Genomic DNA, 16,604 nt, shown 5'->3' on the forward strand with positions numbered 1-16,604 from the left:
GACAAAATGGTTGTAAAAAAAAGAAAATCATGTATTTTATCAGCCGATGAGAAATCTCCATATAGAGAGGTTGTGAAGGGATCAGGAAGGAGGTTTTCCGGTTCTGAACATTATGATGTGTATCTTGTGCTTTTAGTTGCCGGCCCTGGCTGCTGCTGGTTACAGAGTTATAGCCCTGGACATGAAGGGCTATGGAGAGTCCTCTGCCCCAGCAGGTAAGTGTCTGATTCATCTGTATTGTCTTATTACCTCCCACTAACAGGAAACATTAAGGAAAACATGCGGAATATATAAATTCAGGTTAAACATAAAGTAAATGCTGCTACAAAGTCATGTAACCTGCACAACCTGATGTTCTATCACACACAGATACATATATTCTCCTATATCAGATACATGATGTGTAATATTTTATTCCAGACATAGAAGAGTATTCCCAACAAGAACTATGCCAGGTAAGACCAAAACATCCACAGCAGCCATGTGACCTGCAGTACCAGGAGCTGACAACTCATCCACATGTCCGGCTTGTTCATGATAATATAACTAATCTTCTTACTTGTATTCCTATGTACAAGAATATAACTACTATAATACTGCCCCCTATGTACAAGAATATAACTACTATAATACTGCCCCCTATGTACAAGAATATAACTACTATAATACTGCCCCTTATGTACAAGAATATAACTACTATAATACTGCCCCCTATGTACAAGAATATAACTACTATAATACTGCCCCCTATGTACAGGAATATAACTACTATAATACTGTCCCCTATGTACAAGAATATAACTACTATAATACTGCCCCCTATGTACAGGAATATAACTACTATAATACTGTCCCCTATGTACAAGAATATAACTACTATAATACTGCCCCCTATGTACAAGAATATAACTACTATAATACTGCCCCCTATGTACAAGAATATAACTACTATAATACTGCCCCCTATGTACAAGAATATAACTACTATAATACTGCCCCCTATGTACAGGAATATAACTACTATAATACTGCCCCTATGTACAGGAATATAACTACTATAATACTGCCCCTATGTAAAAGAATATAACTATTATAATACTGCTCCCTATGTACAAGAATATAACTACTATAATACTGTCCCCTATGTACAAGAATACAACTACTATAATACTGCCCCCTATGTACAAGAATATAACTACTATAATACTGCCACCTATGTACAAGAATATAACTACTATAATACTGCCCCCTATGTACAGGAATATAACTACTATAATACTGCCCCCTATGTACAAGAATATAACTACTATAATACTGCCCCCTATGTACAAGAATATAACTACTATAATACTGCCTCCTATGTACAGGAATATAACTACTATAATACTGCCCCCTATGTACAGGAATATAACTACTATAATACTGCCCCCTATGTACAAGAATATAACTACTATAATACTGCCCCTATGTACAAGAATATAACTACTATAATACTGCTCCCTATGTACAAGAATATAACTACTATAATACTGCTCCCTATGTACAAGAATATAACTACTATAATACTGCCCCCTATGTACAGGAATATAACTGCTATAATACATGCTATAGTCTCAGTATGTGTCTGTGTTACATTGTATTATTCCTGCTATTATTGTGTTGCAGGATTTGCTCTCTTTCCTGGATAAGCTGGTGAGTGATATATATTGATGTGTCTCTGTAAGGAGCTTGTTATTTATCACTGCTGATCCCGTTCTGTAAATCTCTTCTCTGTATTTCCAGCAGATTTTATGTCTCGCGCTTTATTGCTGTTCCATCCGTGTTTTATTACTGTCTCCTCTTATATAGCAGTGTCGCCCCTTGTCCTCCTATTATCAGGCTTCCTCTCTGCATGTGATGCAGTGGCGGTTCCCGGGCAGAGGATGGCGCTCTGAGGAGCATTAGAGCAGATGCTGGGACTATGGGTGGGGATGAGGTCCATGTAATGTTTACATCTCACAGGCTGATTTCATTATATACTGAATATATCACATAATTTCCTTAGAATTGTATCTCATATGAGGGACAGTCTACAGATCACATGAATAGCACCTGGATGTGTTTCTTTGTATCTATTGTCTAACAAAGCTAAACATATTTAGCTCCTCCTGCTCTGCACTCATTACCTGTAGCTCCTCCTGCTCTGCACTCATTACCTGTAGCTCCTCCTGCTCTGCACTCATTACCTGTAGCTCCTCCTGCTCTGCACTCATTACCTGTAGCTCCTCCTGCTCTGTTCTCGTTATCTGTAGCTCCTCCTACTCTGCTCTCATTACCTGTAGCTCCTCCTACTCTCATTACCTGTAGCTCCTCCTACTCTCCTCTCACTTCCTGTAGCTCCGCCTGCTCTGCTCTCGTTACCTGTAGCTCCTCCTTCTCTCCTCTCATTACCTGTAGCTCCTCCTACTCTCATTACCTGTAGCTCCTCCTACTCTCCTCTCACTACCTGTAGCTCCGCCTGCTCTGCTTTCGTTACCTGTAGCTCCTCCTACTCTCCTCTCATTACCTGTAGCTCCTCCTGCTCTGCTCATAAGGTGAATCCCGCCCCCTGACTTATGAACACATATCAATATTTATAGACAATAATATAAAACCTGTTGTATCTGTGATGTGAAGACGACTTGTACAGGAAACCTAAACGTCCAGTAGGAACATGCGGAGCTGCTGCTGCCTCCTACCTGGTCATTAACAGCCGGAACGTCCCGGATATGAAATGTTTTACATAGACTTCCATAAATATGGAATTGCATGAATCTGTCCGGAGGGCTGGATCCTTCATGTTACCCCTCCTCCCGGAAAAGATAATCCATAGCTCCCCTACCTGCAGTCGCCTCAGTTGCCCCTCCCCTGTATACCTCCCGCGTGTAAGCTATTAGTGGGTCAGGTATAAAAGTCCATGAAGTCGTGCGATGCTCTGCAGACGCTCCTGTGATACATTCAGGGATTCCTGGGAGATGTCACCATGTAATATTTATCCCTGTGTCACTTATATCATGAGGAGTTTACAAACCTTCCACTTACTGTGCGATTTCAGTCCCAGGAGACAGTGAGGACCGAGTGCGACAGGAGAGACAGAGGCAGAAGCGGCCTGACAGGAGCTGCTGGACAGTAGAGGCAAGAGTGGGAATAACAGGACAGGAGCAGCAGGGCAGGCGCAGCCTAACAGGAGAGGCAAGAGTGGGAATAATAGGACAGGAGCAGCAGGGCAGGAGCAGCCTAACAGGAGCGGCAAGAGTGGGAGTGACGGGGCAGGAGCAGCAGGGCGGGAGAGGCAGGAGCGGCAAGAGTGGGAGTGACAGGGCAGGAGCAGCAGGGCGGGAGAGGCAGGAGCGGCAAGAGTGGGAGTGACAGGGCAGGAGCAGCAGGGCGGGAGAGGCAGGAGCGGCAAGAGTGGGAGTGACAGGGCAGGAGCAGCAGGGCGGGAGAGGCAGGAGCGGCAAGAGTGGGAGTGATAGGACAGGAGCAGCAGGACAGAAGAGGCAGGATCAGCCTGACGGGAGCGGCAAGAGTGGGAGTGGCAGGACAGGAGAGGCAGGAGCGGCCTAACAGGTGCGGCAAGAGGAGTGGGAGTTAAAGGACGGGAGCAGCAAGAGTGGGAGTGACAGGACAAGAGCAGCAGGACGGGAGAGGCAAGAATGGGAGAGGCAGGACCAGCCGGATGGTAGAGGCAGGACAGAAGAGACAAGGCAGGAGAGGCAGAAGCGGCCTGATGGGAAATGCTGGACCGTAGAGGCAGGACAGTAGAGGCAATAGTCGGAGTGGCCTGACGGGAGCGGCAAGAGTGGGAGTGACAGGGCAGCAGCAGCAGGACAGAAGAGGCAGGAGTGGGAGAGGCAGAGCAGGACTGGAGAGGCCGTGGTTGTCTGTCACCAGGGATCATGGATCTGATTCTAGGATTTGGGGACACACTCATTGCACCCCCTTCCTCATCAGTCTCTGCACAGGTAACATTTTAGATGTCACACTTTTGCCAAATGTATTCATTGACATCTGTTGCTTTTTGCAGGGTATTTCCCAGGCCACGTTCATCGGCCATGACTGGGGCGGGGCTTTGGTGTGGAACATGGCGCTCTTCTATCCAGAAAGGGTTAAGTGAGTAGTGACATTGTGGTTCATCTAGGTACAATCCTCATACAGTGAGAGAAGTGGGGTCTCCAGTCACCCTAATATTCAGTTACTGAGAGCTACACAAACCACAGCAGCAGCACAGAGGATTTCAGGCAATGAGTTTAACCCTTTGTTTTTCAGAGCGGTTGCGTCGCTCAATACTCCATTCTTTTCCCCGGATCCAGATGTTAAAACCAGCGAGAAAATAAAGGGGAACCCGATCTTTGATTACCAGATTTATTTCCAGGAGCCGGTAAGTGGATTTATTCACACATTGCAGAACTACAAGTATCAGCATGGCTCTCCTCTCTCTGGTGTAATAGACCTAAGGACGTGACCCCTGACCTCACACCGACCTCTGACGCTTCTGCATCTTCATCTGTAATAACCAATGCAGATGGCAATTACTATCCACATCTGATCCCATCACTAATTGTGTCTCCATTCCCTAGGGTGTGGCTGAGGCCGAACTGGAGAAAGATTTGGAAAGATCCTTAAAAATATTTTTCCGTGGCCCAGGTGAAAAGGTAAATTTCTGTTTTTGGGCAATTTTATTACTACGTGGTCCACAATGCAACAAGAGCTGCACTCACTATTCTGCTGCTGGTGCAGTCACTGTGTACATACATGACATTACTTATCCTGTACTGATCCTGAGTTACATCCTGTATTATACCCCAGAGCTGCACTCACTATTCTGCTGCTGGTGCAGTCACTGTGTACATACATGGCATTACTTATCCTGTACTGATCCTGAGTTACATCCTGTATTATACCCCAGAGCTGCACTCACTATTCTGCTGCTGGTGCAGTCACTGTGTACATACATGACATTACTTATCCTGTACTGATCCTGAGTTACATCCTGTAGATCTTTTATTTTATATAAAAGTAAAAAACATAACAATACAAACAAAACATAACATACAATATATACAATATCTTAATTGCTGGTCCAGCCCCATTCACACCTAGTAAAAACAATAACTTAAAATACACCGAAATGAATGAACACCACAACCCCCACCCAACCGATTATCACAACCTAAACCAAACCAATAAACAATAAGAAAAGCCACACCCACAAATAAAACATAAATGACTATAAAATATACATAAACCCACCCCACACCCTCTAATAACAAACCACCCCACACAGATCACATCCCACACCCTTTTTTTTTTTTTTTTTTTTCTTTTTCTTTCCAATATATAATAACAAATACACACAACACTACACTAAACTAAATCCCTCGCCCGCACCCTCCCCTTCCCCCCAGACACTGGTCTAACGTCCAAAGTTTGCGTTAAGTAGTCCAGACCAGTGCCCAGGGTCATAGAGTCCAAGGTCACTTGTTCGTAAATCCCACCACCATCACCCCCCTCCCAACCTAACACTATGTCCCAAACCCCACTATATACAATATTTACAATATATACAGTATTTACAACATAACAAAGAAAACAGAATACAATTAAAGTATAAACAACATAAATCCAAACCACATAAAGCCCAGGTTCGGCGCCTGCAAGCCGCTACATCACTACATGCCCAGAACACAAAACAAAAATCTACAGTGTCAGCTTCAGCCCAACACCAGGAGGGAGATGACAGACTAAGGGACACTAAAGGAGAACCCCCTCCAAAGGAGAGAGGCCCTCCCCGTGCCCAGCCTCTCATACTCCAGAGAGCGCACCTTCACCAGGTCACCCAGAATGTTCCTAATCACCTCATCCACTGGGAGGATTTTACGCTGCGTCGATACTAAACACCGTGCGTTCCACATGTGGTACCTGACCACTAGACTGACTAGGAATTACGTGCAGCGGTCCCGGCCACCCAGGCCTCTGAATGCTCCATAGGCCCACTCCGCATAGGAGAGACCGGCCAACCCGGGCCAATGGATGGAAGCGCCCACCCGGTTGTACACCTCTGTGTTAAAGGGGCACTGAAGCAGGAAGTGGTCCATGCTCTCCAGCAGGCCACCGCACTCCTCCCGGGGACAACCCCTTTCCTCAGAGCTCCTACACTTCAGATTGTCCCTCACACACAGCTTTCCATGGAAGCAGCGCCAAGTCACGTCCCAAAACTTAAAGGGGATCCTGATGGAATTCAATAAACTCAAACCCACCCCAAGATCCCGACTTGGGCAATCCCTGAGGGCCAGAGGCTTCTGGAAATGGGTCAACAGAACCCTTTTGTCAAGGACTTTCCTCGACATGGTCCTGATCTCCCACATTCCCAGACCCCACCGGCGAATCACCTTCAGAACCGGGGTAGCGTAAGCCGGAAGATGCCCATGCGGTGTACGGAGATCCTTCACTTGCCCTCCTGTCTCCCATTCCTGGAAGAAAGGCCGAAACCATCCCCTGCAGGAGTATACCCACGGAGGAGCCCTCTCTTTCCAGAGGTTTGCAACATTGATCTTAAGAAAGGTATTCACTAGGAACACCACAGGGTTGACCATACACAACCCTCCTTGTCTCCTCGTGCGGTAAGTAACCTCCCTCTTGATTAGGTTCAGCCTATTCCCCCATAACAGCTGGAAGAACAGACTGTAGACCCGAGTCCAGAGGGGTTCCGGCAACATGCACACACTGCCCAGATAAATCATCAACGGGAGCAGGTAGGTTTTGATCAGATTAACCCTTTCTCTGAGGGTCAAAGACCAACCCTTCCACTGGTCCACCTTCTGAGCGGCGATCTTAAGCCTGCCGTCCCAGTTTTGCATGGGGTAATCCCCCTGGCCAAATTCGATGCCGAGAACTTTGGCAGAGTCCTGGGGCCCTGGAAGAGTGTCCGGGAGATCAAAGCCTGGACCTCCCTCTCCCAGCCAGAGACTCTCACACTTATCCCGGTTGATCTTGGACCCAGAAGCCTCTGAGTAGCGGTCAACCTCTGACATCACCCATTGCGCCTCCCCTCCCGAGGACACGAAAACGGTGACATCATCGGCATACGCTACCACTCTAAGAGTGGCTTCCGGTGCTGCCCGATCCATCCCGACTCCCACCAACGGCCCACGATCAACCCTCCTAAGGAATGGGTCAATCGCGAACACGTATAAAAGTGGGCTCAGAGGACAACCCTGGCGAACACCAGACCCGACCTCAAAAGAGCGGCCAATCCAGCCGTTCACAAGCGGGAAACTCTCTGCCCCTGCGTACAAAACCTTAAGCCAATTGACAAACCCACCCGGCAGGCCATACCTCAGAAGGACAGACCAGAGGTACTCGTGGTTAACCCGATCAAACGCTTTTGCCTGATCCAAGGACAGCAAGTACCCCTTCCAGTTACCAGCCCTGCCCTGCTCCACTGCCTCCCGGACACACAACACAGCACTAAATGTACTGCGGCCTGGAACAGAGCAGTGCTGGGTCCCCGAAAGGAGCCGGGGCGCAAACTGCACCAGCCGATTAAACAGCACCTTTGCCAAAACCTTTCTGTCCGTATTGAGAAGCGCTATGGGACGCCAGTTCTCAATACGAGATCGGTCCTTACCCTTTGACAGAATGATCAGGGCTGACCTCCTCATTGACTTCGGCAGAGCGCCCGAGGAAAGACACTCATTGAATACCTCAGTCAAGAGGGGAACCAAGGCGTCCTTAAAGGTCTTATAAAACTCGGATGTTAAGCCATCCGGACCCGGCGATTTCTTGAGGGCGAGCCCTTCAATCGCCCGGCTGACTTCCTCTTCCCTGATCACTTCGGTCAAAACATCAAGAGAGGGGTCTACTCCTGGCTCAGGGACAGTTTCAGCCAGGAAAGCCGACATCACATCCCGATCTAGATCCTTCCTGCCCAAGAGGTGCGAGTAGAAGGATCTGACGACCTCCAGGATCCCTGATCTGGACCTTTTCAGGGATCCCGTACTGTCAACCAGTCCCGTGACAACTTTACCATTCACTGACATCTTGCAGTTTCTGTAAGGGTCGGGCGAGCGGTATTTCCCGTAATCCCTCTCAAAAACCAAAGATGCGTGTCTATCGTACTGACACCTCTTCAGCAAGGATTTCACTCTGGAGATGTCCTCACGACTACCTCCAGTCGAGACGAGATGCTCGAGTTTCCTCCTCAGGCCCTGATACAGGCGGTACCTGTCCAGGCTCCTGAGGCTCGAGAGCTGGCGGAAGAATCTCGCCACCCTTTTCTTGAGCATCTCCCACCACTCTGACTTACTGCTACAAAGGCCCAGCAATGGTACCTGGCTCTGAAGAAAGTCCTCAAAGGATTGTCTGATCTCCGCTTCTTCCAGGAGAGACGAATTGAGCTTCCAGTAGCCTCTTCCCATCCGGGGGGTCTCTGTAACATTCAGAGAAAACAAAATTAGACAGTGGTCGGAGAACTCCACCTCAACAACGGACACTGCTGAAGAGATGGCTTCCTCCTTTAAATAAAACCTGTCTATTCTAGACCTGCAGCTACCCCTATAATAGGTGAACCCCGCGTGGCCTGGGGTGTGCCGGATGTGGACATCCACCAGGCGAGCCTCACTGGCTATGCTATTAAGAGCGACGCTATCATAAGTCAGCTTGTCTCTGGAACCTCCCCTATCCTGGGACCTCGTGACAGCATTGAAGTCCCCTCCAAAGACCACCTGCCGACTTGTAAAAAGGTAGGGCTTGATCCTCATAAAGAGACACTTCCTGTCCCACTTGGACTGGGGACCATAGATGTTAATTAGACGAAGTTCTTGTCCCTTCATGAGGACATCCAGGATCAGGCACCTCCCCATTTCTAACTCAATAACTCGTCGGCATTCTACCGGTGCGGTAAAAAGTACCGCCACTCCGCTATACGGCTCGGCCGCAAGAGACCAATAGGAAGGCCCGTGTCTCCATTCCCTCTTAGCTTTAAACACGGCCGCCAAATCTGGCAGCCTGGTCTCCTGCAAAAATAAAATGTCGGCTTCAACACGGCCGAGAAAATCAAAGGCCGCAAATCTAGCCGCATCAGACTTAATGCTGGCGACATTAATGGACGCCAGTGTCAACGGAGTGGGTGCCGCCATCATGAGTGATTGAGTTAGACGGCTTTCTTTTTACCCATCTTACCACCACCCTCGGGAAATGAACACCCCCTTTTTAGACATATTGTGGTGTCCATCTCCCGCACCTCTGATGCTTCAGGGGCAGATCCAGGACCTGCCCCCTCATCCTCGTCTCCAGACTCTGGGCCAGTCTCCCCTCCTGAGGACCCTGACTCCCCAGGGGGAGACTCGGCACCTCCTGCAGGCTCCGCCACCTCTGGCCCTTCACCCTCAGCCCCTCCATCGGCAGGAGGCGCTCCATCCAGGGCCAGGAATCGATTTGAAAGTTCGACCAGCGGGGGGTCGGTTGCACCTTCCTTGGGTACCTTAGTCAGGGAGGGAGAAGATCTTACACCTCCCTTCTTTTTACCCTTTTTCTTCTTTTTGGCGCCACGCTTACGCTTTTCCTCTAGCCACGCCCTATTATCCTCGTCCATACTCTCATAATGGGAGGAGTCTGAGGACGTGGCACCTTCCTCTCTCTCGATCCTCCTGACCTCCTCATCCAGTACATCCTCCCCTGGGGCCTCAGCGACAGGTGTGGTCTCTAGGAGAGCGCCAGAGGTTGTCCCAGCAGCCCGAGACTCCCCCCGCTCTCTCTCCTGTTGACGCTTCTCTAGACGCCTTAGCTGGGCAGGCGTCTTTTTCCTGTCTTTCTTCCCTGGCCCCTCCATTCCTCCACCTCTGCTAGTCCCCTCCCCAGCAGATTCAGCCTCATGGCTTTCATCCGCTGAGGCTGAGCCCGCATTAGCGAAGGAAAGAGGACAACGACTGTACGGGTGACCGAGATCACCACACAGGTTACACCTAATCTGCCCTGTACAGGATGCAGCGAGATGGCCGACACCCCCACACAACGCACACTTCTGCACGGTGCAGTTTGCGCTGAAATGTGTGGGGTCACCGCACCTGTGGCACAGCTTAGGCTGCCCCCGGTAGAAGATCAGGATCCGATCCCTCCCCAGGAAGGCTGATGAAGGGATGTGGGCGACTGAGTTACCTGAACGCCTCAACTTCACCATGAAGGTCCGGGCCCCTGACCAGATACCATACTCGTCACGATTTTTCTCGGGTACTCCCAGTACCTCTCCATAACGATTCATCCAGGTCATGATGTCAAAGCAAGATAGTGATTTGTTACGGGTAAGAACGGTCACTTTCTTGAGTTCGCTCTGGCGGGACACTGCTTGCACAGCAAAGTCCCGCCACTCGGGCTCGTTGTATCTCAGCTCATAGTTGGACCAGAAGAGCTCAAGCCCCTCCGGCCGAACAAAGCTGACATCAAACTCAGATGTACCATAGGGATGGATCAAGGCAAAGATGTCAGCCGCCTTGAAGTCCATCTTCAGCAGCAGCTCAACTACCCGTGCCCGAGGGGGACACACATCACTGCCACGCCACCGAAGACGGACCACATTCCTACGGTTAGCACCCGGCCCGGTTGTCGGGAGCGACCATGATGTCTCCCTGCCTCTTTGCTCTCGGAAGGCAGACAGGCCGTGCCTCTCTATCCAAAACGACAAATCAACCTCCTGCCCCGCTACATTGATCGTCCTTTCTCCCTTCTGTAAGGCCTGCAGGAGGCGCCGTTGCAAAAAGCCGTCCCCAGAGCCCAGAGACGAGGATGATGGAACCCTACGTCCCCCAGCAGCGACACTGGCATAGCTCTTAATAGGGGCCGCCACTGGGGGAGCAACCGGACCAACCCCTGCACCCACCACATTAACACTACCCACCTGCATGTTACACTCAGCCGCGCCACTCACACCACCAGTCACTCCATCACCCACCCCCAAAGCTGGAAAAGATTCTCCACCACTCACACCATTCACATTATCCACCACAACATTACTGACTCCACTCACACTGGCTGGACCAGCAACAACATTAGCAGACAAGACCACCTCCGCATCTTCAGGCACAAGGGACGGGGGTCCCCCCACAGCGCATCGCCCAGAGGGGACCCCAACTTGTGTCACACTTGTGCCCTCCACATCATCGGTAGCAGATGTTATTTTACTTTTCTTAGAGGAAGGTAGGAGTCGCCGCTGATCTTTGGCTGGTATGTGGCACCGCTGATCCCCACCTTCCTCAGCACTCCTCTGCAGACTGTCTCCAACACCAACACAAAATAGGACTTTAGGCTTGGGAGGTCCGGAGCCCTCAGCCTCAGCGACCCCTCCACGCTGCCGCCGCTCCATAACCAAGTGATCAGCGGCAACAGCATGAAGAGGCGCCGAGGCACCGGAAGCTGCCACCAGTGCCGGGCTGTCCCCCCCTCCCACTGGGGGACGCACCACAGCACTGGATTTCGATGGTATCGCCACTGCCGAGCCGCCCTTACTGTCCGGCCTCGCGGCCGATGCCTCCCCTGCTCCCCCACTGTTACCACAAACAGAGACGGAGCCCATCGCCACATCAGATGTCACACCTGTAATCTCCCCGCTCCCTGGCACTGAGTCCACTGCAGGACCCGCGCTGGGCTGGGTAACGGGGCTCGCACAGTGAGCTGACCCTGCGGCCGACTCGGGTTTTACGGGGAGGGGGCTGTAGACTAGACTCACCACTTCCACGGATTTGGTCTTCTTCTTTCGTGGTTTGCTGCCCCCCGGTGCATCCTCCGGCAGATCGTCTCCAAAAGTAAAGTCCTGGAGGTGCACAGGGGACTCGAGCCGTCGGATCTCCTCCATCAGCGCCCCTCCCTGGTGGCTGTCACTATCCTCACCCGGGCCGGCAGAACCGCAGCCAGATGACATAGCCGCTTGTCCTGCAGGGGGCCCACTGCACGGTACCGAACTTTCCTCCTCCATCTGACTCTCAGGCTGAAGCCCCATCAGCCGCCTCTGCTTTTCCTCCTCCATCTCCCGGAATCTCTCATCATTAAGGATCTTTTCTTTAAACGGCCCGCTCCTCTCCAGCAGGTAAGCCTTCCTCTCCTCCAAGGCCTGGATGTTAGTCTGGAGCCTGGATATCTCTGTCAGAATCTGCTCCTTCTTCCTCTTTGGGGCAGAGCTTGCCCTGTCATGGGCGCACCTGAGCTCCTCCCGCAGTCTCCTCACCGTCTTGCTGGCTTCTTCGTACTCAGAGAGGTGGCCCAGAGCCCGGGAGGCATAGCTGGAAATAGACTCCCGGGTCCTCAGCATTCCCCAGCCCTCTTCACTGAGGTCAGCCTCACCTCTCTGAGCACTCAGCTTTCCTGCGGTATCCAGCTTTTCCGAAGTACCCAGCTTTCCCGAGGTATCCAGCTTTCCCGAGGTATCCAGCTTTCCTGAGGTATCCATCTTTTCTGAGGTCTTGCTGCTTTTTGAAGCCTTAGCTGGCCTGGGGGTACTTGGAGCAGCATTGCTGCTGTTCCTTGCAGATCTTCTCACCCCCAAGGCTTCCGCAGCGCTGGCCGGTTCCTGGCTACCCCTGCCTCCCGCCGGCCTAGACCGGGAAGCAGGAGCCTGGGACTTGCTGCCCTGGCTCATGCCTGAAAACCCACTCCCTCCCTGGGAGAGGAGAGAGCAGGCCCCAGGTGGAGGTGGTTTTCCCTGGAGCTCAGGAGCAGCAGCAGCACACAGCCTCTCACAGCAACAGACAGAGATAACGAGCTGACGAGATACACCTGAGATGCACTCACTATCTGCTGCTGGTGCAGTCACTGTGTACATACATGACATTACTAATCCTGTACTGATCCTGAGTTACATCCTGTATTATGCTCCAGAGCTGCACTCACTATTCTGCTGCTGGTGCAGTCACTGTGTACATACATGACATTACTTATCCTGCACTGATCCTGAGTTACATCCTGTATTATACCCCAGACCTGCACTCACTATTCTGCTGCTGGTGCAGTCACTATGTACATACATGACATTACTTATCCTGTACTGATCCTGAGTTACATCCTGTATTATACCCCAGAGCTGCACTCACTATTCTGCTGCTGGTGCAGTCACTGTGTACATACATGACATTACTTATCCTGTACTGATCCTGAGTTACATCCTGTATTATACCCCAGAGCTGCACTCACTATTCTGCTGCTGGTGCAGTCACTGTGCACATACATGACATTACTTATCCTGTACTGATCCTGAGTTACATCCTGTATTATACTCCAGACCTGCACTCACTATTCTGCTGCTGGTGCAGTCACTGTGTACATACATGACATTACTTATCCTGTACTGATCCTGAGTTACATCCTGTATTATACCCCGGAGCTGCACTCACTATTCTGCTGCTGGTGCAGTCACTGTGTACATACATGACATTACTTATCCTGTACTGATCCTGAGTTACATCCTGTATTATACTCCAGAGCTGCACTCACTATTCTGCTGCTGGTGCAGTCACTGTGTACATACATGACATTACTTATCCTGTACTGATCCTGAGTTACATCCTGTATTATACTCCAGAGCTGCACTCACTATTCTGCTGCTGGTGCAGTCACTGTGTACATACATGACATTACTTATCCTGTACTGATCTTGAGTTACATCCTGTATTATACTCCAGAGCTGCACTCACTATTCTGCTGCTGGTGCAATCACTGTGTACATACATGACATTACTTATCCTGTACTGATCCTGAGTTACATCCTGTATTATACCCCAGAGCTGCACTCACTATTCTGCTGCTGGTGCAGTCACTGTGTACATACATGACATTACTTATCCTGTACTGATCCTGAGTTACATCCTGTAGATCTTTTATTTTATATAAAAGTAAAAAACATAACACAAACAAAACATAACATACAATATATACAATATCTTACCTGCTGGTCCAGCCCCATTCATACCTAGCAAAAATAATAACTTACAATACACCAAAATGAATAAACACCAATTACCACAACCCCCACCCAACCGATTATTACATCCTAAACCAAACCAATAACAAACACAAGCCACACCCACAAATAAACATAAATGACCATAAATATACATAAACCCACCCTACACCCTCTAATAACAAACCACCCCACACAGATCACATCCCACACCCATTTTTTTTTTTTTTTAAATATACAGAATACACATAATACTACACTAAACTAAATCCCTCGCCCGCACCCTCCCCTTCCCCCCAGACACTGGTCTAACGTCCAAAGTTTGCGTTAAGTAGTCCAGACCAGTGTCCAGGGTCAGTTCATAAGTCCACCACTATCACCCCCCTCCCAACCTAACACTATGTCCCAAACCCAACTATATACAATATATACAGTAATTACAACATAACATAAAGAAAACAGAATACAAATAAAGTCTAAACAACATCAATCAAAACCACATAAAGCCCAGGTTCGGCGCCTGCAAGACCAACATCACTATAACCTCAGATACAAAACAAAAATCTACAGTGCAGCATCAGCCCAACACCAGGAGAGGAGATGACAGACTAAGGGACACTAAAGGAGAACCCCCTCCAAAGGAGAGAGGCCCTCCCTGTGCCCAGCCTCTCATACTCCAGAGAGCGCACCTTCACCAGGTCACCCAGAATGTTCCTAACCACCTCATCCACCGGGAGGATTTTACGCTGCGTCGACACTAAACACCGTGCGTTCCACGTGTGGTACCTGACCACTAGACTAACTAAGAATAACGTGCAGCGGTCCCGGCCACCCAGGCCTCTGAATGCTCCATAGGCCCACTCCGCATAGGAGAGACCGGCCAACCCGGACCAATGGATGGAAGCGCCCACCCGGTTGTACACCTCTGTGTTAAAGGGGCACTGAAGCAGGAAGTGGTCCATGCTCTCCAGCAGGCCACCGCACTCCTCCCGGGGACAACCCCTTTCCTCAGAGCTCCTACACTTCAGATTGTCCCTCACACACAGCTTTCCATGGAAGCAGCGCCAAGTCAAGTCCCAAAACTTCAAGGGGATCCTGATGGAATTCAATAAACTCAAACCCACCCTCAGATCCCGACTTGGGCAATCCCTGAGGGCCAGAGGCTTCTGGAAATGGGTCAACAGAACCCTTTGGTCAAGGATTTTCCTCGACATGGTCCTGATCTCCCACATTCCCAGACCCCACCGGCGAATCACCTTCAGAACCGGGGTAGCGTAAGCCGGAAGATGCCCATGCGGTGTACGAAGATCCTTCACTTGCCCTCCTGTCTCCCATTCCTGGAAGAAAGGCCGAAACCATCCCCTGCAGGAGTATACCCACGGAGGAGCCCTCTCTTTCCAGAGGTTTGCGATATTGATCTTAAGAAAGGTATTCACTAGGAACACCACAGGGTTGACCATACACAACCCTCCTTGTCTCCTCGTGCGGTAAGTAACCTCCCTCTTGATAAGGTTCAGCCTATTCCCCCATAACAGCTGGAAGAACAGACTGTAGACCCGAGTCCAGAGGGGTTCTGGCAACATGCACACACTGCCCAGATATATCAGCAATGGGAGCAGGTAAGTTTTGATCAGATTAACCCTTTCTCTGAGGGTCAAAGACCAACCCTTCCACTGGTCCACCTTCTGAGCGGCGATCTTAAGCCTGCCATCCCAGTTTTGCATGGGGTAATCCCCCTGGCCGAATTCGATGCCGAGAACTTTGGCGGAGTCCTGGGGCCCTGGAAGAGTGTCCGGGAGATCAAAGCCTGGATCCCCCTCTCCCAGCCAGAGACTCTCACACTTATCCCGGTTGATCTTGGACCCAGAAACCTCTGAGTAGCGGTCAACCTCTGACATCACCCATTGCGCCTCCCCTCCCGAGGACACGAAAACGGTAACATCATCAGCATACGCTACCACCCTTAGAGTGGCTTCCGGTGCTGCCCGATCCATCCCGACTCCCACCAACGGCCCACGATCAACCCTCCTAAGGAATGGGTCAATCGCGAACACGTATAAAAGTGGGCTCAGAGGACAACCCTGGCGAACACCAGACCCGACCTCAAAAGAGCGGCCAATCCAGCCGTTCACAAGCGGGAAACTCTCTGCCCCTGCGTACAAAACCTTAAGCCAATTGACAAACCCACCCGGCAGGCCATACCTCAGAAGGACAGACCAGAGGTACTCGTGGTTAACCCGATCAAACGCTTTTGCCTGATCCAAGGACAGCAAGTACCCCTTCCAGTTACCAGCCCTGCCCTGCTCCACTGCCTCCCGGACACAAAGCACAGCACTAAATGTACTGCGGCCTGGAACAGAGCAGTGCTGGGTCCCCGAAAGGAGCCGGGGCGCAAACTGCTCCAGCCGATTAAACAGCACCTTTGCCAAAATCTTTCTGTCCGTATTGAGAAGCGCTATGGGACGCCAGTTCTCAATACGAGATCGGTCCTTACCCTTTGACAGGATGATCAGGGCAGACCTCCTCATTGACTTCGGCAGAGCGCCCGAGGAAAGACACTCATTGAATACCTCAGTCAAGAGGGGAACCAAGGCGTCCTTAAAGGTCTTATAAAACTCAGATGTTAAGCCATCCGGGCCTG

General features: G+C 50.3%; 1 protein-coding gene across 1 annotated transcript in view; it reads left to right on the forward strand.

The window, feature by feature from the left end:
* The window catches only part of EPHX2 (epoxide hydrolase 2), a 72,174-nt gene that overhangs the window by 26,942 nt on the left and 28,628 nt on the right, over nucleotides 1–16,604 (forward strand). The window contains exons 8-13 of the mRNA XM_072143879.1: nucleotides 137–215; nucleotides 421–455; nucleotides 1,666–1,692; nucleotides 4,046–4,131; nucleotides 4,288–4,399; nucleotides 4,599–4,673. Of these exons, the coding sequence (XP_071999980.1) occupies nucleotides 137–215; nucleotides 421–455; nucleotides 1,666–1,692; nucleotides 4,046–4,131; nucleotides 4,288–4,399; nucleotides 4,599–4,673 (414 nt within the window). The remainder of the gene's footprint in view (nucleotides 1–136; nucleotides 216–420; nucleotides 456–1,665; nucleotides 1,693–4,045; nucleotides 4,132–4,287; nucleotides 4,400–4,598; nucleotides 4,674–16,604) is intronic.

This window comes from Engystomops pustulosus, chromosome 3, assembly GCF_040894005.1.
Source record: "Engystomops pustulosus chromosome 3, aEngPut4.maternal, whole genome shotgun sequence".
Taxonomy (NCBI): Eukaryota; Metazoa; Chordata; class Amphibia; order Anura; family Leptodactylidae; genus Engystomops; species Engystomops pustulosus.